At 43.7% G+C, this 22,714-nt stretch overlaps 1 protein-coding gene across 2 annotated transcripts in view; it reads left to right on the top strand.

Annotated features, from left to right (window-relative positions):
* OTUD4 (OTU deubiquitinase 4) overlaps window positions 1-22,714 on the top strand; it is a 449,310-nt gene that overhangs the window by 164,754 nt on the left and 261,842 nt on the right. For both annotated transcript variants that reach the window (XM_069242606.1, XM_069242605.1), the window contains exon 7: window positions 10,065-10,209. In XM_069242606.1, the coding sequence (XP_069098707.1) occupies window positions 10,065-10,209 (145 nt within the window). The remainder of the gene's footprint in view (window positions 1-10,064; window positions 10,210-22,714) is intronic.

Here is a 22,714-nt window from a genome sequence, read left to right as displayed (position 1 = left end):
GTTTCAGGAGTCTATCCCTGCATTTACCAGAGAACAGTTCACAAAGGAGAGGGGCCCAATACGTTTAGCTGATCATCCTGGCTTTACAGGCTCTCTTAAATGCACTATACCATTTGGTGATATCATCTCTTTTTGAGTATTTTTGGATAGTCCCTTTAGGTGTTTTAAGGTCACAAGTGTCCTCCCTAGTTGTGAGTTTGCTGCCACCAGAGATGGGTCCTAGGCCCGTCTCAGCTCTTTCTTTTTTTCTATAGCTAAGAGTTGAGGCTCTAATGCTATCTTCTTGGCTTGTTTCTGAAGATCTGCATCTTCATTATCTATATCTTCTGAGACACTGCTAGTAATCTTCTCAGTGCACGTATTCGCTGAGGGGGTAGAGAAGGAGTCGATGTTGACCTCATACACTTCTGCTTTTTCCTCCTCTTCCCCAGTGGGAAGATTACTACTTGCCAATGCCTTATCACTCTCTGCCAGCAACTGCTGCATATGGGCTTTTGTGGGTTTAGGCCCAGTGGCAAGTTTTCATGATTTACAGATCTCCCTAAGTTGGGGTTCCTTAAGGTGATGATAGAGTCCTAAGTTAAGTTCCCGGGAAGGCCCTTGCTCGGACATGGCATTTAAAGTAGTTGGGAACTTTTTTAAAGGACCTAGAAAACAAATTGCTAAGTACTTTTGTAAAAGCCCCATCTTAATTTTACTATTTTAAATTCTAAACAGTTTTGCAGAGGGACTTAACCAAGGCCCTACAGCTACTTTAAAACAAATAAGAAAACAATTGAAAATTGGAGAAAATACTTAACTACGGACAATTTTTGGATTCCTCTTTGGAATCACTTATCAACAGAGTGGTACAGTAGATATCAAGTCTTTTATCCCAACTGCTGCACCACCAGTGTAGGAAGCTGCCCCTTTATGTGGTGTGTGAATAGCATGTAAAGGATGCAGGGGTTCCCCAGTGAGTGGACAGGGCTTGCTATGCAATCCCAAAGTGCTCTATTTAGGGGTAGTGTGGTCGAGCAGCCTTAGGCTTAACACAGAGGAGTGCAAGACTTCTACAAATACACACAATAGTCAGTAATTGAAGTGCACTACTCAAGAAAGAGATCCACACCAATTTATCTAAAAAAAAAAAATAGCAAGTATCTTTATATATGTTTAGACATCAGAGAAAAATTGTTCAGGTAAGTACGTTCTCAAATAATAAGGCTTTTCACTTTAAAAAGTGGACACAATGCAATTTCTGAGTCCTGCAATGTTATCATATGGAATGAAAAACAAGTTCTGCAAAAAGGTAGAGTACAGTGACTTACAAGACCAATCTCATGGGGTTAAGGTGAGTAGTGGGCAGCACCCACAGTACACCCTCAGTGGCATGGGGGCGGCCTGGTACAGAGTGCAAAACAGCACTGGGTGCCCAATGCGTTCCTATGGAGATTGGTCACTGCGGAAAGAGGCTGCAGGCTCTGGTCAGGAGGCCAGTCAGGCTGAACCAACAGCTAGGCTCAGGCCTCACGATGCTCGGGCACAGGTAGGCACCTTTGGTACTCTTCAAGGCTCAGGGATGATGGGTGCAGAGGTGTCCTTAGGTGTCAGGTTTTTCTGACCGGAGTGGTAAAGGGGGGGCTGCATGCAGAGGCTGCAGGCATCGTTGGAGAGTCCAGGAAGGGTGAAACCACAATGGACTTGGACTCTGGAGGGCTGGGGAACCTTCTTGGCACTGGTGGTCCACTTCAACTTGGGTTGGAGATGACGGATGCAGTGGTGACTTCAGGTGTCGGGTTTTGGCGGTTCCAGAAGCTTCAGATTCCCTTCTGTAGGGGTTGTTGGAGAACAGGTCCGCAGTTCACAGGAGACAGCGCTTAATTTGTAAATAAAAACATGCCGGTGCCCAAAGCTCTCCTCTGAAATACACGGCTGCTGCAATTAAATGTGTGAGCACTGAATGCTGAGGCAGCACAATCCTGAAACCATTTTGTGCCTCTTTAATCTATTTACAGCCACTCCCTGACCCTTCAGCTCACTTTTGCAGCTTTCTGCTTTCTTCCTTTGTGATACTTTTTCATTTTTATCTTCCTCTGTCTTTCCCATGTGAGTATTTTGCTTGCAGTAAATGCTTGAAGCAGAAAAATAAGTGCTGGCCCTCAAAAATAAGTGCTGGTGCCCCACACCAGAAACCACTGGCCCAAATTAAGCACTGACGGGAGGTCTTGAGTCTTATTCAAATGCAGGCAATCCTCCCTGGTTTCTGGAGTCACAGCTGCAGGACGAGTTGACTTTGGTACAGATTGATTGTGCCACCCACGTGAGAAGACCTGTAAACATGTCTCAGACCTGCCTTTGCAGTGACTGTGCGCAGATTTAACTGCCATTTCTACCTGGAAAATGCACCCACTTGCCAGTCCAAAACCTTCCCTTTTACTACATGTAAGGCACCCTGCAGTGGGACGCAAGGATCTGGACAGGACTGGAGGTACCCCAGGGGTACTTCTCAGCATGCCTGACGTAGAGGTCAAGCCTCTACGTCATACCGGCTCTATGGAGCAGGGGGCGGGGCCACAACAAACAGGAAGACTCCGGCAAGAAAACGGGTTCGAGGAGGAAGAGGGCAGAGATGTGGAAAAGGAGAAAGTCGGAGACACGGAGGAGGAGGCGGAGGAGGGCAGAGACGCGAAGGAGGAAATTGGGGTTGGACGTTAGGGAACACCACATTGGAACTCGCATCCAGAAGACTGAGGGGGAGAACGTGTGAAGGAACCAGCCACGTTCCACGAGGAACGTGGCCTCACCAGGTACGGGGCATGAGCTGGGGAAGGGGAGGTAAGGTTAAAAAGGGGCACAAAAGAGGGGAGCACTACTTTTCTTTGAAGTTACTAAAAGACCCATGAAAAATCACTGAAAAAACAAAACTAAGGAAAGGCACTGGGTGAAAGGAAAGCAAAAGGTAAAATTAAACAAAAAGAATGAATATTAAAAGGCAGTAAGATAGAGAGAAAGGGCATCAGACAAAGGAAATCGTGAGGGCCATCTAGATACTAACAGAATCACGGAGAAAAGGGCACAGGAGAAACATGACAGAAGACCGAAAAAGGGAAAGACAAGCCAGACAGGAAAGAGCAGTACCTACCATATAGACAAAAGTACCTTTTAAAACAGGCGTCTTATTTTTCTCTCCCTCTCCCGGTGGACGATCTTCTGGCTCCCTGAGGCACCAACCTGCAACCGGAAAGAAAAGAAAATAAGGAACAGGAAAGAACAAAAGGAAGAATACAGTCTACAGACATACAAAATAAGTCGTGATAGAAAAAATAAGAGAAAGGAAGGGACAATTATTGGAGAAGACAAATAGAGAGTAAAGTCTGTAAACCCAAACTGCGTACTCACGTATCCATTTGTACTTACCTGTCACACACCACTAAGGTAGGCCCAAGGCATCCCCATGGGCAGGGTGCGGTATATGTAAAAGGTAGGGTATGTACTGGTGTGTTTTACATGTCCTGATAGTGAAATACTGCTAAAATCAGTTTTCACTATTGCAAGGCCTATCTCTCGCATTGAGTAACAATTGCTTGCCTTGAAATACCTTTTAAGTGTGATTTCCCATTGGGAGGAGATAGAGATGTGGAGTTTGAGGTCTCTGAACTCACAATTTAAAAATACATTTTTTGGTGAAGTTTTTTTTTTATTGTAGGTTTCAAAATGTCTCATATAGAAAGTGGGCATTGTCTTGCCTAGCCATTCTGTCCCTCTGCCTGTCTCTGGAATACATGTTTGGGTCAGGATGACAGTTGGCCTGTTAGTGCATTCACTCTAGATAGTCCCAAAAAGGGGACTGAGGTGGGCCCTGCATATCCTGATGGATCTTCCTGGGCTAGAGTGGTTGGAGGAGCTGACACTTTCACCTGAATAGGGCTGTGCCTGTCCTTACACAAATCAGTCTCCAACCCCCTGGAATGTGTCTGGGGCCAGGGCAGGAAAGGCAGGGGCTTGTGCACTAGAAAGACTACTCTTTGATGTTTGCCTACTTCCTAGACAGAAATTGGTATAAGTACTGAACCTCTGACACCCCATAGTTAGAACACTTCTGGACCAGAGGCATTCTACCAAGAAGAAGAGCTGAATGCTGTAGGAGGGAATGCAACTCTGCCTGTTGCTTTGTTGTGCTGTCCTGCTGCTTCTGTCCTGGTATTGAAAAAAAACTTGACTTTGTTTTCTACATAGTGCTTTCCAAGGTTCTCAAAGGGCTTGAACTGCGCTTGCCTCCTGTTTAGAAGTCTCAGGGACATCAAATACTTCATCTGCCGGTGCCTGAGTTCTTCTGCTGAGAATCCTGGCTTACTATGTGCTGCCAACTCCAGTCCCTGGGCCCTTCAAAGTGTAAGCTGGTGAGCTGCAGGAATAAATCCACGCACTGATGCACCTCAGCTAAAAAAGCGACACAGCGCCTGTCCCTCGGCTGGAGAATCAACGCAGTGCTGTTCTCGCTGCTGCAGAATCAACGCAGCGCCTGTTTCAGTGCTGTTCCAGCAACACAGGGCATCTGGATTTTCCATGCATTGTCCATGGGTGTCCACTTTTTATCGACCAGGTACTGCAGTAAGGAACTGAGCCCGAGAAACGACGCATCGCCTTTCCCGTGAGAAAAGAATCAATGCATCATCTTCCCTATACAGTAAAGAACTGATGCATCGTTTTGCTTTTTCAGTGTCTCTCCTCTCCTGTGGCGCATATCTTCTTTGTTTTTTGACTCATCCCAGGTACTTTGTGCTAAAAAGATACAACCATTGAATTCTATGGATTAAGACTACTTTAAACTTTTAAAAATTGGTATCTTTACTTGTGTATGTTGAATTTTTGTTGTTTTTGTCTTGTTTTACTCAGCTAAATATTGGCTATTTTTCTAGACTTGTGTGGAGTACCTTTATGGTATTTTCACTGTGTTACTGTGCGTATGTACAAATACTTTACACATTGCCTCTGAGATAAGCCCACCTGCTTGAGCCAAGCTACCAAGTGGGTGAGCAGGGGTTATCTTAGCTGTGTGACTTCCTTACCCTGACTAGAGTGAGGATCGCTGCTTGGACAGTATGCAAACCACTGCCAACTAGAGATCCCATTTCTGACACATGTATTGCATGCACTGTTAGGGGAGATGGTACACAGTCTGTGTGCCAAGTTGTGCTTTCACTTTTTTCTGCACCAAGACACGCAGCCTGCAATGGGAGCCTGTGGAGCTTGGTGAGGGGCTCCTTGTTGTGGCACAATTCGTGCTGCAACCTTTAGGGTCTCTCCCTAATTTGGTAATCAGAGTGAATACATCCTATTCTTTACAGAGGGCCAATTGTTTTCCAAATGTGTTGGCTCTGGCAGAACCCAAGGCATCATCAAGTGTATTATTTGTTTAAATGTGAGCCCTTCAGAAAAGCACAGGTTAAATGGTCACTTTCAAGGCCATTCACTGTGGCATTGGAGGACAAACTACAGGGAACTGGTATTAGCTGCCTGGACACATAATTGACAAACAAGCAAAGCATCAGAAAAACATCATCCACTTAGTGAACTAATCTGAGATTTCTGCCTGAAAAAAGTTCCAATCTGCAAGGAATGACACTCATTTGATGAACCACCATTTTGTCCCAACTACCATGTTCACACAAAACCACACTAAGGACTCCATAAAATGAATGGATTTAACCGAGGGCAATTGGAGACTACCTCTCCTAGGTCTACAGGTAAAAAGACCGGGGGCCTTGAATATAAAATCACTGCCACCCACTGTTGTGATTTTCATCGCCTGGTGATGAGGGGCAGTTTTATTTGTGGACTAGTGATGTACATCCTGGTGTGCCCCTAATCTGCCAATGCAAAGTACTCTGCTAGGGAGCTACAAAAACTGGCCAGCTCAGTGCACAAGTGATCTAAAGGATGAAAGCTTACCAAGGACAAAAATAAAGAGAAATAAATAACATGTAAATAATGGCCTAGGTCAACATTAAATGAACTTCAATTGGGGTTATGCACCTTCTTGATCAAGTAGGTTCTATATGCTTCATTTTGGTGACACTGCCAAGTGACTGTTTGGCAGAAGCTAACCAATATTTACAGCAACTGCAAATAGAAGCAGAAAACTAACAGAAATCATTATGGCTGAAGAATACTGGACCCAACTCCCAAGTTCATATACCTCAAAAATCCTTCTTTGAGGCTTACTAACACTAATAAGATACAACCAACTTCCTCCCGCGTACTGTTGCTCTTTTGTTAAAAATTCTCTTGCATTAGAGAAAGGAACCAAATTGTTTAATTTCTGACAAAAATGTTCTCCTGCTCTTTCAAGAACAGATCATAACCGACAAGTATGTCTTGTTGCCAAAGTTTTTCAGAAACCAAGAATTACATTACTCCTACACTTTTCTGAAATAATGAGAGACTTCCATTTTCTCCATGCTACCACTGCTGGCATCCGTGCCTTCACAAAGAGCTCACTTTTTATCTACAGATTTGTGTGGGCTACCATTTGTGCACTGCTTTGCTTGTTAGCAATATACTGTTAATTAAAGTACAACATACTGCTACTGAAATGACTGCAGTAGATAGATATGAAATTCTTTGCCATGTGAACTTCCATGGAAACAGCAGTGCTGATTGTGAAAGTGCAAGTGTGAGGTGGTTCACTGCTTTCTTGGGAATTCCACCTAAACAAAGGGAGTTAGCACAAGTGACCCACAGGGAGCCAAGGTAGAGTAATACAGACATATAACATTGGCCAACGCGTACCACTAACCTGCACCGATCCCGACAGGCAAGACCTACAGAGCATTCCACAATGAATCAACATTTACAGTACATATTGCTGTGCTGGTTAACAGTTGTGAACCCTCCAAGGGTTGTACTACAAAGAAAAAAAGTCAGTGAGAAGACAACAAATTTAAAACAGGAGTGGTTTGTATCCATTAAAATAGGTCATATACAGTGAACAAACATGGTGGTTTCTCAGCAGATCAGAACTCTCCTACGCTGGTATTCCGTTGTGTAATCTGAATATTCACAGATGGCAAATTAATTACTAGAGGGGTGGAGGAGTGGCAATCTTCTCCTTCACACACAGAACACCACATGTCTAAGGAGAAGAGAAGAGCACAGATCTTCACATTATTCCTCTCTTGTACACAGTGTCGGATGGTGGGAGGTGGAGTAAGGACTACAATAGCTAGCCAGAGGCGATAAAAGGCCAAAAGATTCTACGCCTTTGTTTGTGGCGAGGAATCCTTACATTTAAAGACTATGACAACGAAGGTCCATCAGAGGAACTTCAACAGAACAGTATTTTACAATAGGTTCTTTACCTTGGAAGAGTGACTTGTTGGAGGTCAGTCTGAATTTCAGATCAGGATTCCAAGCAGTTTGGCAAGAGATTATGCTAGATAATACACCTGCTCCAACAAGACTAAATATATACAGACATGAAAGTTATCTTAAAGAGCAATTAAACAAACGTAAACGAAAACAAACCTTTGTTAAAAACCTTTTATCACTTCATGCTGAGAAGGGCCAATGTACCTAACCACATTGGGCAGGATGTAGCCGTGGAGGAACACCAACAATTAGATGCTTATTAATGGCTTAAAGTGCCATGTTGAAAACTTATAAATCTAAATGTCTAGTTTTTCAAAAGAAAGGACGCTTAAAAGATTGAGATCCTTTGCATTTTCACAGAAAGTTCCTCTTCAGTATCCGTGCTAGAAGGAAGAATGTTCTCCTAAAATGAGCAATGAGCAGTAAAGAGAGATAGCTACAACCCTAGAAGACTTCCCTGTGACTGAAACTATCTTGAGGACAAGTACCAAGACCTGTTAAAGACTGCCCCCAATATGCAGCACCTAATAGGGGAAAACATAAGTCCAGTAACTTCAGGACCTGCTGACTGTTACCAGAGACCTGCGAGGAGGATTGCCTTCTTACGAACCAGACTAAGACCAAAGATCAACAGATGAGCATGAACATCAACATTGCCTTGCAAGTTTGCGCACACCCATTGACATCTGACAAATATTCAGTAGTCCTTCCTCCCTAGAGCTGGTGACAGGCATAGGATCTTTAACCTGGGGTGTGTTGAACATGTGTGACTTAAGAGATACAGGGGGTCATTACAACTTTGGCGGGTGGCTACCGCCGCCTGCCAATCTGTAACCGCCGGGCGGCTGCCAATGCAGACGCACTCCCGCTGTGCCCATTTGGACATTCCCGCTGGGCCGCAACATGGGAGCCGGCTCCAAATGGAGCCGGCGGTGTTGCGCCCGTGCGACGGGTGGGCCCTGTCAGGGGGCCCCTGCACTGCCCATGCCAGTAGCATGGGCAGTGCAGGGGCCCCCAGGGGCCCCACGACTCTCCGTACTGCCAGCCATTTCCTGGCGGTTCAGACCGCCAGAAAAAGGCTGGCGGTCGGGGACTCGTAATCCCCTGGTTTATCACCGTCGGGGCAAATCTGGCGGAATAGCGCCGGCCCCGGCGGTGCGACCGCGGCGCTTCCGCCACGGTCAAAATAGGCCAGGAAGCACCGCCAGCCTGTTGGCGGTGCTTCCGCCATTTTAGCCCTGGCGGTCTAGTACCGCCAGGGTCAAAATGACCCCCACAATGTGCTCCTCTCTACTGTCTCATAACTGAACTCAGTTTGATCTCCTAGGATTCCTATAGCTGTTTTTTCCTGACTCTTTTACAAACCAGGGCCTCTGGCTGGAATTTCTGGATAAGATACCTCTGAGCCCTCAGTTTCAGACAAACCATCTGTTCAAGGTTTGGTGTCACCCTCACTCTAGTATGGAGCCCAGCATAATCTGTTAAAAAAAAAAAAAAAAAAAACCTGTTGCAGTGAGTGCCCCTATTCTGTTTGTGCTATGCCACCTCAAAATCTTGAATGAGGTGGTAGATTCTGAGATGAATACAGGTGCTATTCGCTTCTAACTGTGCAGTGGTGGCCTGTATTTCAGAGCTGCTTGGAACCAAGACCCTTGGTTACTGTGGCACTTAACTGGCCCTTTAGTCCTGGTTTCCTCCCCTGTGCCTGTCTCCTTTACCTGAAGATCAGAGACTTCTGAGCACCATGCAGACCTTTAATTCACATTGTGCGTGGTGGCCCCTTTCAGTGGTTGCAGCATCTACTGTATTTATTTTGTCCAACTTCGGGTTGGTGGTGTGGCCCTTAATATAGCTGAAATGGCCAGCCCATTTTCGCTGTCCAACAGTGAGTAAAAAGCAGTTAAGCTGGAGCAGGTCATTGAGGGGACCCTTAGATCAATACCCCAGTTGTCTTCAGACGCATACATTGGACTTAATGGATTCAATCTTAGAAGAGTATTGCTGATATGATAATGATCATTGTCATACGCTTACACTGAACCCTTTGCATGTTTACTGACTAAGTAGTTACTCAGGTGTCAAGTCATAAGCTACCATTAGTGAGATTATACTTAAGATTTAGAAGGTGCTAGGACCTGCAAGCTTATTTTGTCCACCTCCTTTTTTTAAATGCTGTACCTTTTCTGATTATGTATATTTCTCTTCCTTATTAAGCTAATAACACTTACCATTGAACTTTACCATGTGTTATAACCCACACTGTACGTGTCCCAAACCTCTAACAATTCCCCAGAGTAAACCTTAACTGTTTGCAGAAGCAGCCTTTGGAGGACCAGGTATGTATAGGCTTAGTTAACTTTAATACTGACTAATGTTTTTCATTGCAGTAGAACCAGAGCCCATTTAACATCATTGACAAACATTGGTACCTGTTAAAGACCATGCACAGTAGTCACTGGCTACCCCGGGGGTGTGTGTGTGTGTGTGTGTGTGTGTGTGTGTGTGTGTGTCTCTTTATCTCTCTCTTTCTCTCCCCCACCCCCCCATTTCCCCTCCCTTTCCCTTCCCTCCCCATCTCCTCCCCCATGGCATGCCATGCAACATACCATAAACCAAGGGTAGAGGCAGAAGTCAATAAATATTGAATGTGTACAGCGAACACAATATAATTAGTAGTTGTAAGCTAAATCAGCCTTTTTTTTTATACCCAGCTATTCTCTATGAAATGCTGTATGAGAGAGTTCTGTCAACAGACGTGAGCAAAATCCTTTTGGATCCTGTTGATACTGATGTGGCAAAGGAGGAGAGCATTGGCAGTGATGAAGATTCTGAATCAGATGCTGACGATGCATCCCGGTAAGGACAGTATCTCCGACATACAGTGAAAGATTTTCAAGATCAGTATCATTTATTTCTTATTTTTACACATTTAATTTAGTGACCCTGCCTTAGGGTTGTAAGGCCTGCTATGGGGGGGACTCACAAATATTACATGCAGTGTTTAGGGGACATGGGCCACACAGTCTGTGTGCCATGTCGTCTTCTCACGTTTTGGAGCACCTTGTCACGCAGCCTGCAGTGGCAGTCAGCATGAGTTCTGTGCTGGGTCCCTTAGAGTGGCACAAGCGATGCTGCGGCTCTTAGAGAACCTCTGCAGTACCTAGGCCCTAGGTACTAGAGGTACCACATACTAGGGACTTACAAATGGTGCTACAGGGCCTGGCCATTTGGGAATTAAGTGACCAGGTGTCTTTTTGTTGGGGAAGGAACATTGGTTAGCAGAAACTCAGTGCATTTCAAAGTTGCATCAAAAAACAGGCAAAAAGTGTGGTTGGGGGCATTGTGAGGGGGGAGAGTACTGCAACCAGAACCCAGCTCCAACAGTCAGCATGCACTACTTGGCTAGCACCCTTCGGGATCCCTACCTACCCCCTACACAGTTGTAGAAGGACACAGGGTGTTTTTCCTTTTCAGCCCACATCATAGCGTCTTTTTGTCGTCAACTGATTTGGGTGATTCCAGGCCCATTAGAATGGTGCTGCTAGCCATGACTGCTACTGAGATATCTATTTAAAGTTGAGGTATGACACTGGTCACTGACCATAAATAGCTATTTTATGTTGGGGCTGGTGGAGACTGTGGGTCCATGAGTGCCCCTACTTATGTAGGTGTCCTTGCCAACTGAAAATCCTGATGATGACCAGACAGTTTGTAAATGCAAGCCCTGTACATGGAGATGCCCAGTGAATGTTTAAGCCTCCTAGTGAACATTGGAAATCCCTTCCTAACAAAACAATATAAGATTTCCTCTGGCATTGTAATCCAATAAATTATTTTTTTGGCAAAGGAGAGAGAGATAATTTTGCAGGATATTTAGCTTCCCTAAACAAATGTAAGCACATCATTTGGTTTTTCTTTCAGTGATTTTCAAAATGAGCGTGCTATTCTGAGACCATTAATCAGCACACCTTAAAAGCTCACCCTTAGAGGCCTATCTTTATTGCAAGCTTTTACCCATGAATCCTCCCCAGTGTGGGAAAATACAAATTGTAATGAGTAAAGCATGCCAGCAAAAAGTTCCACTGACCCACGCTGCACTTTATATTTTTTCTTTATTTGTGTCTTGTTAAGATACTACAAAAGGAAAGACTGTTTTGAAGTACATGGTTTTAATTTCCTTACAGCATGCGTTGCATTCAAAAGTTAATTTATTATAATAAAATTTTTTGCACAAAACACATCTTCAATATTAGCAAATTATACCCAGCAATAACCCACATTTCTGAAAACATTGGCAAACATATCTGCAGTTTCAGGCAAATAATGAGTACTAAACAGATGACACTTAAATGCGCTAAGGTTTTTTATATGGTACTAAAATCAATTAATATACCATGTCATATGAAAAATACATAATGTGTAATATGGTCCTATATTGCCATGATGCTGTTCTGGCAACCTTTATAAACCACTCTGTCTTTTTTAGGTGGTCACCCTGACTTTGTGCCTGTAATTGGTGCAATTTTGACTGAAAGCTTACTGTGTTCCTGCTAACCAGGTCCCCAGTCCCAGAGCGCTTACCCTAAAACTGTGCATTTGTTCCCCAATTGGCAATACCTGTAAGTCCCTAGTAAATGGTACCCCTGGTACCTAGCTCTTGGGTACAAAAGAGGGTCCCCATGGGCTGCAGCATGTTTTGTGCCACCCTTAGGGACCCCTCACCTAGCACATGCAGACTGCCATCTTGGTGCAGCTGAAAGTTAAAACGCAACATGGCACACAGCTTGTGTTCCCTGTCCCCTAACACTGTGTGCAATATAGGTAAGTCACCCCTACAGGAGGCCTTACAGCCCTAAAGCAGGGTACATTATATTTCATGTGAGGGCATATCTGCAAGAGCGGATATGCTCCTGCTATGTCTCTGTCAATTCTTAGACGTAGTAAGTAAGCAGGGAAGCCATTTTAAGTGCATGTGCTGGACACTGGTCAGTATGAGTTCCCCAACTACTTGACGGCTTCACTGACAAATATGTATTTTTTTTCCCATTGTTGGTAAGGAATATGGTCTCTGGTTCAGGTAGGCCTGGTGTGATGAACTTCTTGTCATAGATTTTCGAGCCCCTCTTTTTGCCCCTGGAGACCACCTAGTGTGTCTGCTGAAGGCTGTAAAAAAAGAAGCTATAATTTGCCAGGTGAAGTTTAATCTGCCTGCGATCCTGAGTGAACTCTGTGTGCCCTTTGGAATGCCAGAGGCAGATCAAAGGTGTGATATACATGATAAAGGATGATGAAAAGGAGTGTATGTCTTCCAATTCCAAATTCTCTGGATCTCCAGAAAGGCAAATATTGAACAGCCTCCAAATCTGTCACATTTGTACCTATAGACCATAATTTTTGCTCAAGTTGTGACCTTTGTTAAACTGTTCAAACCTCTCCTCTGCTGCTGACAGCCCCCTGTCCATTGAGTTATAGAACAGAGTGAGATCCAGTCTCATACATTCAGTTATAAATCAAATGAAAAGCATCGTAACCTATTACAATAATTTGAAACAATAATTTAACTTAATAATAAAAAGTAAAATGACATCATAACACTGTAAAGCAAAAGTATATTTTACATTTCTTAAAAATGACCCAATTTACAGCCAAAATGATGTGAGTTACTCAATTTATAAACCATTTTTTCAAATTGTGTTACGTCAAACATTTTTCAACCAAGAGTTAAAAGTCTAAACAGTATCTGATTTCCAAAAATGTAGTATATTCATTTTGGCCAAACTAAGAGCTGTACAAAGCCATTTTGAAAGCATGTTTTGAGATGGAAGTGAAACCTGTGATACTAGTATGTGAATATGTAGTTATGGAAGTCGTGGAGTGATAGAAAGATGAGCTAGTGAATATTTAAACGACTTTCATTTTGTAACTAATGGGAAAACATTTGGGTACATTACCACAATATATAAACTAAATTACAATTGTGTTCTTGACATCTCCAACAGTTAAAATCTGGACTTACTTTAGCTGTGTGGAGCTTAGCAGAAGACCAGTGCCATCAGTGTAATATTTTGAAATGATTGAGTTTAAGACTTGAATCTCTAAGCCCTTTATTACAATTTTCCAATAGTGTGCCCTTACCTTAAACATTTGTAGTCAACCCGGAAGACCACCCTCATCTCAAATTACTGGTTGTGTCAATAGAAAAGAAATGATCAATTAATACAGAGTATATACCTAAAACTATGCCTTTAAAGTTCTTGCATATGTGAATGAATTGTGTGATTAGTGAATTACAGAGCTTTTCCTAGAATTCAGTCAAAACTGAATTGATTATAATTGTTGACTTGTGATTTAGGAATATTAAACTCTTGTAGATTTTCAAAGGATTTTTAAGTATTTTGTTGTGGCAGAAATATTATTTATTTTATGCTTAATCCAGATATGCCAATTAAGTTATTTCCCTCTAAATTTAATATTTGCATTCTTCTATGTTGGGGCCTGAGAATGTAATTGAATATGGGATTTAGTAATATTGTGGGCTTTCTGCCAGCAATCTGTGAAAAATAAATAATGGGGTTAGAGAACTTCGTGAAATGAGGATTTTATAATAAATAGTATGTGGAGTATTTGTTTTAAGTAGGGATTGTTTGAGTTTAATCCAGAGAGGAATATTCCAATATGCTGAAAGTATATAGACAGAGCGTGCTAACTGGTGCTCTATGCGGTAATGTTTCAAATGTGGAACCTTTCAAGGCAAAAGAGTGCAATTTCGACCCACTAAGACAAGGTTCATTATCACCCCAAATAAAACAAGATATCGCTGAAGACATTGTTTTAAAAAAGTTTGGGGTTATAGGCAAAGAAATCATTCCAAAGATATAATTACATTTAGGGATTTTATTCATTTTTATCATTTATATTCTTCCCAAAAGTGACAAGTTTAAATAGGACCAGCTTTGAAAATCTCTATTGACTTGATCAATGATAGGATGTAAATTGACAATCATCATGTTTTTAACACCACAGTTAAGAAATATGCAGACATATTTTAAGTTTGAGCAAGTCCTTTTAAAAGGAAGATTACTGATAGAGGCATGGTAGTGGTATTAGTCTTAGGTAAGGCTTCACATTTAGACCAATACATTTTATAACCTGGGAAGGATTAACAAATATTCAGGAGGGAAATCAAAGAATTGGCTGAAGATTCTGGATGTCGTCTGCATAATAAAAGGCTTTAATTTCACCAGCAGAGGATGTAATTCCTTTTATGTCTCTGTTGTGTCTTATGGCAATGGCTAGTGGTTCCAAAGCAATGAGAAATAGTAATGGAGACAATGAGCACCCCTGTCTTGTGCCACAATAAATATTAAAATATGAAGAAGTGAAACGGTTTCAGTGGAGGAGGTAGGTGAATGGTACCTTTTGTTAAGGTGAGAAGATCTTTCCAAATCCCATCCTTTCCATTGTTCTAACAAGCATTTTCAATGCAACGGGGCTCACATTTGCTCGAGTTAGAGCTATTTGCGTTGTAAACTCCTAACCAGACTTTTCGCGACACAAATTAAAAGAAAAAAAACGGCGCGATCGCGCTATGTAAAATGCAGCGCGAGCGCGCTGAAATTCAAAATGTAAAAACGGACCACGATCGCGCTATGTAAACCCCAGAGCGATCGCGCTGCGGGGAAAATAAACAGGTAAAGTAGTCCGGAAACCTGGGCTGAAAACATCGAGCCTCGAATGGTTTCAGTACTTTACCAGTGCTGTGTAGGTGGGCTAAACACCGGAAAAAGCATGACGTATGCAGGCCTTTAACAAATGAAAGCAAGCAGATTTTAAAGAGAAAGCCCAGGAACCAATGAAAGTGACTGACCTGATCTGGGCGTGGTTTGAAGCCCAAAGAGAGTTTACATCATGGACGGAGCGCTTTGCGCTCGCCCATAAAAAGGTATTCTCATTCTACTCTGTCAAAGGTTTTTTCCACCTCCAAGGATAATATTATTATTACATAATTGCCATAATAAATGTAGAATTATACAAAGATGATTAGTAGAAGAACGACCTGGAACTAAACCATCCTCATAAGGGTGAATGAGGAAAGTAGTAATGGAGTTGAGTCAAGTGTCTAAAATATTTGCTAAAATTTTAACACTGGAATTTATCAGTGAAATTGATTTATTGCTGGTACATTCTAAGGGATTTTTTGGGGAAGTGCTGTAATCCGAGCTTGTAAAAAATCAGGGGGCAAGTGTCCCAATTATAATGCTTCATTAACCCTTTTGCTGCTGTTCAAAGCCCTTGTTTTTGGCTATTTGGGGTAGTTCACGCTTAGAGCTCCATAACATTTTCCCCACATATCCATGCCAAATTTGTGTCCTTTTTTCCCCAACATCTTGGGGATTCTAAAGGTACCCAGGGTTTGTGGATTCCCCTGATGGGGACTGACAGATTAGCCAAAATACAGCTAAAATGTCGGGTTTGTGGGGGAAATTGGAAAATAAATCCTGCAGAAGAAAGCATCAGTTTTTTCCCTGAAAGTGGCATCAATGAAGGATTTGTGGTGCTAAAATGACCATCTTCCCAGCTTTCAGGAACAGATAGACTAACATCAGAAAATCTAATTTTTCAACACAGTTTTGGCACTTTACAGGGACATACCCCATTTTTCCTATTTTTGTGCTTTCAACCTCTTTCCAGGTAGGGCGAGAAATGGGTGTGAAACCAATAGTGGATCCTGGAAAACGATATATTTCTGAAAAGTAGACAAAAGTGGGAATTCAGCAAGGGGTCATTATGTAGGTCCTTCAAGGTTTTCCTTTAGAAGGTAACAGTTAAAATAACTGGTTGTGGGGATCTGTAGGGCTTCGGAGTTCACAAAGAACCCAAGGTACCCTGAGCCAATAATGAGCTGCACCTTGCAATGGGTTTTCATTATGTACCAGCAATACATTTGGTAAAATATAAAGAGTGGAAAATAGGTGTAGGAAGCTGGCCTGGTGTATGGTGAGCACTTATGGTGTTATCACCTTATGCAAGGGCCAGGTATCCCCTATTAGTGAGGTGTAGACAGTGTCTAGAGGTAGGTGTGTATGAGCAGCCAAGACTTATCTAAGAGACATGCAAAGGTATGCAATACCACTATATTCACACAGCACTTACACACATGAAAGGACCGCGCAATGTTAAAAAATAAAGGTACTTTATTATGGTAACACAAATACTAAAATACTGTATAGTCAATACTTTACCAACAGGTCAGTAAACACACTATTAAATACACATTAGAAGTCATGAATCGGCATAGAAAGCAATAGAAAACAGTTAAATAACAGAAAATAATGGGGGCCCTACGGAGAGACCAAACCATATACTAAGTAAATGGAATGCAGAAGGCAGACCCCCACCCAAGGGAGTGGAGTCTGTAGAGGGGAGCTGGAGGAACTAGGAACCCCAAAATATAAGTACCAGATTCCCCCCACCAAGCGACCAGGAGAGAAGAGGTAAGTAGCTGTTTTTTGGCCAAAACCACAGTTAAGCTTTGGAAAAGGACTGTACAAGACCAAAGCAAGACTGGAAAAAACAGAAGATGGATCCTGACAGAAGAGGAACTGCAAATGAAGGGGACCAAGTCCAGTTCCAGTTGGAGTGTCCGATTAGGGCAGGAGCTACTGTCAGAGTCACCAGACCTTCGGGGTCTGTGCACGTTCCCAACACTTCCACCACAAGACAGCTCCAATACTCTGATTAGAATTGTCACAGAGTCTAAGAGAGTCCAAGTGGGGGAAAAGGGGATTAGGAAGGGAACAGCTGGGAAGGAGACCTGTAGATAGCAAAAAGGTTAAAACACACAATATCAAAATTACATCATATGAATCAATACTAGGCTATGACTCTAAGCAATGTCATTCTGAAAACATGGACAACCTAAGCATAGACTTAAAGTGACTAGGCTTCAAGATGACTGGATACCTGTGAGGGAATCAAGAAAGGTTAAATGCAACTTTCAGATTCAAGTATTATCCTTTGCATAAGGATCAGGAAACAATCTGAATGATTTCTAAAACATCATATGAATCGTGTTTGAGAAACATATTAAGAACACATAACATTACATCTAGAACTCTGGCTTTTTTTGTTCTCTCAAATTGCTGGAACATGAATTGCGCACTTTGCAGATTTTCACATAAGTAGTAAATACCATAGAATGATTGTGCACCATGAATAACACAAATTAGACTCAAGGAATAAATCACGCGACTTGCCAACTCGAAAGCCACCAAGTAAATGCCTTAAAATGGTTGCGTACAATGAGTAACATGAATTACACTCAGGAAATGAATTGCTCGTCTTGCCGATTCGAGTACCTCCATGTAACTGCCAAGGAATTGTATCGCACAATGAATATCAAGGGTTAAAGCACAAGAAAATGAATCGTACGTCTTGCCGATTGGAAGGCCACCATGTAACTGTCAAGGAATGGTAGCGCGCAATGAATACCATGAATTAAGCACGAGGAAAGAATCGCGTGTCTTGCAGATTCAAATGCCACCATGTAACTGCCAAGGAATAGTAGCGCACAATGAATAACATGAATTAAGCACGAAGAAAGAATCGCGCATCTTGACGATTCGAATGCCACCATGAAACTGCCAAGGAATGGTAGCGCACAATGAGTAACATGAATTAAGCATGAGAAAACGAATCGCGTGTTTTGCCGATTCGAATGCCACCATGTAACTGCCAAGGAATGGTAGCGCACAATGAGTAACATGAATTAAGCACGAGAAAACGAATCGCGCATTTTGCCGATTCGAATGCCACCATGGAACTGCCAAGGCATGGTAGCGCACAATGAATAACATGAATTAAGCACGAAGAAAGAATCGCGCGTCCTGCCGATTCGAATGTCAGCATGCAAATGCCACAAAACGACCAAGCGCACATTCACACGCACAAGAATAAAATTGTTTATCATGCAAGATTAGGCCCAAGAGCTCGAGAGTCTTTGATAACAGGGTCGGGGGCCCAGCCCGACCTCCGTCTTACTGCCCTGATCTAGGATCACCAATGAAAGTGAAAAAGGGCAAGGCCTGGAGGATCAAAGTAGGCCGCCGGAACAGGCGTGCAGGAAGTTGCTGCTGCTCTGCACCGGGACCTCTGAATAGTGAGCACGTGGAGCTGGGCTGGCTCCCTTTTATAGAGTCTTAGCCCAGCCCACCAATCACGCCCAGGCATGCTGCAGGGAAAGCTTTAAGAAGGCCCTGGAAAGGGACCACACCCTGACACAGTCTGAAAGCCTGCAGCAGTACATTACATGTGAACAGTATTTATGTGCATGCAGAACATAAGTCCTCAGGATTAAACTCTGCAATGCAAAAGGTTAAACAACATCATATCAGCACAATGCATAAATTATGTTAGCTTGAAATTATTAGGTTTTTGCATTCTAGTCGCCTGTAGAGCGCGCACTGCCCTGATGTTGACACCACTATCCATCTTGTGGAAATGCTGGACCAGGTCGACAGTGAAGACCAGGAGTCGGCTATGCAGCACAGGAGCAGGAGAAGAGTCCCAGAAGTGATGCAGTTGATGTCCCTCATCGGAAGAAGAGTTTCAGTCAGTCAGTGGTGTGGGAAAATCACCAACAAGCCTTGGCAAAGGCAAGAGTTGCAGAGCTGCTGGGGACAAGAAAGATCTGAGGGAACTCAACCCAAGGAGGGAAGTCCCAGGTGACCCTCAGCAGTGAGGAGAGCCAGAAGTCGAGGATGCAGCCCCACAGGCAACTCGCAGGCACATGATTCGCAGTGAGGCCCACTAAGCACACCTGGAAAAGAATCCTACATCGCTGGAGCAGCAGGCAGGAGACTATGCGTTGCAGAGAAGAGTGCTGGAGGCCAGAGCTACACGGAGTCTAAGGATCCCTTGGAAGGAGAGACAACAAGCCTTGGCTTGATAGCTGCAAGAGTTGCGGTGCACAGGGGTATTGTCCTGCAAGGAAAGGCAATGACTCACCACCTCCCAAGTTGGACAGCTGGTAGAGTGGACTGAGAGGGACCACTCAAGACCACCACCTGTGTTGCAGGATCCAGCAGGGTTGCAGGAGAGAGGATCACGTGGCCGGTCGTCGATGCAGTTGGTTCCTGTGGATGCAGGGGGGAATGACTCCTTCATTCCAAGGGAGATTCCTTCTTGCTTCTTGGTTCAGACTGAAAACTTGCCGCCCATAGAGGATGCACAGCCAGGGAAATGTTGCAGTTGCTGGAAGGAGCCAGAGAAACAATGTTGCAGAGCGAAGTCGTCGCTGGAGGTGCAGATTGTAGGCTTCTTTGAAATCCAGTTGTGGTTCCATTGGCCAGAAGTCGAAGAAACCGTTGCAGAGGAGTCCTGCTGGAATCTTGCACATTAAATCTGAGGACCCACCCAAGAGGGAGACCCTAAATAACCCTAAAAGAGGGATTGGTCACCTAGCAGGGTGACCACCTATCAAGAGGGGCCTGTGACATCACCTGCCTGACCTGGCCACTCATAGTCCCAGAGGCCTCTGCCCACCTTGGATTTAAGATGGCAGAATCAAGTGGCTACTTGGAAGAGCTCTGGGCACCATCCCTGGGGTGGTGATAGACAGGGGAGTGGTAACTCCCCTTTCCATTGTCCAGTTTCACACCAGAGCAGTCCTTGGACTGGTGAAAAACGGTTTATGCAAAGAGGGCACCAAATGTGCCCTTCAAAGCATCCCAGTGGCTTGGGGAGGCTACCCCTCCCAAGCCATGTAACAGCTGTTTCCAAACGGAAAGGACATTGCCTCTCTCTCCCAAAAATAATCCTTTGTTCTGCCTTACTGGGCTTGAGCTGTTCAAGCAGCAGGAGGGCAGAAACCTGTCTGTAGGATGGCAGCAGTTCGGGATGCCCAGGAAAACCCTGCAAACTAGTAGGAACAAAGCTAGGGGTCCGCTGAAAGCCCCCCAGAGAGCATGGGATCATACAACCAATACTGGCAACAGTATTGGGGTATAATTCTGACATGTTTGATACGAAACATGCCCAGGTTCAGAGTTACCATTGTGTAGCTAGAAATAGGTAGTGACCTATGATCAGTACCAAGGTACAATGGCTTCACCGCACTCACGAAGTCCAGAAAAATGGAGCTGGAGTTTGTGGGGGCATTTATGCTCATGAACGGTGCCCTCACATACAGGTACCTGCACCCTGCCTTCTGGGCTAGGATGGCCTGCCATAGGGGTGACTTACAGTGAACTGGTGCAGTGACCTGAAGTGAAAGGGTGCATCCACCTTTTCACGTAAGCTGCAACGGCAGGCCTACAGACACATTTTGTATGGGCTCCCATGGGTGGAATAATATGTGCGTCAGCCCATGGGGTACCTCTGGTGCCCCAATGCCCTGGGTACCTAGGGACTTACATAGGGGCACCAGTATGCCAAGTGTTGGGTGCACAAAGTTAGGAACAACCAAATTGAGAGGGAGAAAGCACAGTCACAGTGGTCCTTGTTAGCAGAATCCCAGTGAACACAGTCAAAAATACACTGACAGCAGGCAAAAAGTGGGGGTCACCATGCCAAAAAGAGGGTACTTTCCTACAATGGGTATCAAGAAAACCTTAAGATATAAAGTTTAAAAACAGTGGTTCTTTGCACATCTCTGAATTTGGGGGTCCCATACTAGCAAGTGAATTACAGGGCATTTCTCAAAATGATTTCTTTCTGACACACTATCTTACATTTGCAACGCCCAAGTGCAGAGAAAGACAATTGGTAATAACACTTGTTCTGCTATTCTGTGTTTCCCCCGAATCTCCTGATAAACATGTGTGGGTAGGCCTAGTGCCCGTGACAGGAAACGACCCAAAACGCAACGTGGACACATCACGTTCTTCCACTGAAAACTGATGTGCACCTAGCTGTGGATTTTGGGCTCTAGCTAAGTCAGCACCTAGGGAAACCTAGTAAACCTGTACATTTCTAAAAATCAGACACATAGTGGAATCCAAGATGGGGTGACTTGTGGGGCACTTACCACATTTTTCTACTTACAATACTTTGCAAATCTCAACCGCTGTTAAAAAACTAATTTTCCTCACATTTTTGTCATGTAAGTTCTGGAATGTGAGGAGAGCCACAAACTTCTTTCCTCCTGGCATTCCCCCACATCTCCTGATACAAATGGTACCTCACTTGAGTGGGTAGACCTAGTGCCTGCGACAGAGAATGACCCAAAACGCAACATGGATACTTCACATTTCCCCTCTGAAAACAGATGCGTTTTTTGCAAAGTGCCTAGCCATTGATTTTAGGCTGTAGCTCAGCAGGCAACTAGGGAAACTTAGAAAGACCTGTACATTTTTGATAACTAGATACCTAGAGGAGTCCAGGATTGGGTGACTTGTGGGGCTCTCACCAGGTTCTGCCTCCAAGAATCCTTTGCAAACCTCAACTTTTGTCTAAAAAACTAATTTGTCTCATATTTTAGTGATGCAAAGTTCTGGAATCTGAGGGGAGCCACAAACTTCCTTCCACCCAGCATTCCCCCAAGTCTCCCAATAAAAATGGTACCTCACTTGTGTTGGGAGGCCTAGTGCTTACAACAGGAAGCACCCCCAAATACAACTTGAACACATCATATTTTTCCACTGAAAACTAATGTGTTTTTCGCAAAGTGCCTACCTGTGGGTTTTGGGCTGTAGCTCAGCCAACACCTAGGGAATCCTATCAAACATGTATATTTGGGAGGGGGTGACTTGTAGGGCTCTCACCAAGTTCTGTCACCCAAAATCCTTTGCAGACCTCAAATTTTGTCTAAAAAACACATTTTCCTCCCATTTCACTGATGGAAAGTTCTGGAATCTACAGGGAGCCACAGACTTCCTTCCACCCTGCATTTCTCAAGGTTACCCGATAAAAATGGTACCTCGTTGTGTGTGTTTAGGCCAAGTGCCCGCGACAGGAAAGGGCCCAAAACGTATTGTGGCAATAATGATAACTAAGGCTAGTGCGCTAATTAGTCCTGGGATCTGGAACCATTTAGGGAAACCTATCAAACCCAGACATTTCTGAAAAGTAGACATCAAAGGGAGTCAAGGTAGGTATCGCTTATGTGGATTCCCCAAAGTTTTTTTTACCCAGAATACCCTGCTAATGTCAAACATTGAATAAAAACACTTTTTTGTTGCATTTCTGTGACGTAAATTACGGGAATATGCAGGGATCCACAAACCTCTTAACACCTAGCATTCCCACTTGCCCACCCACACAAGTGAGGCAACGTTTTTCTATGGGGATTTAGGGGAGCGCTGGGTAGTAGGAAATTTGTGGCTGCCTGCAGATTCCCTCACGGAAATTGAAGGAAAATGTG

This window comes from Pleurodeles waltl, chromosome 1_2, assembly GCF_031143425.1.
Source record: "Pleurodeles waltl isolate 20211129_DDA chromosome 1_2, aPleWal1.hap1.20221129, whole genome shotgun sequence".
NCBI classification, from domain to species: Eukaryota; Metazoa; Chordata; class Amphibia; order Caudata; family Salamandridae; genus Pleurodeles; species Pleurodeles waltl.
Note: the sequence above shows the minus strand (reverse complement) of the source record. Positions and strands in the feature narration are given on the sequence as shown.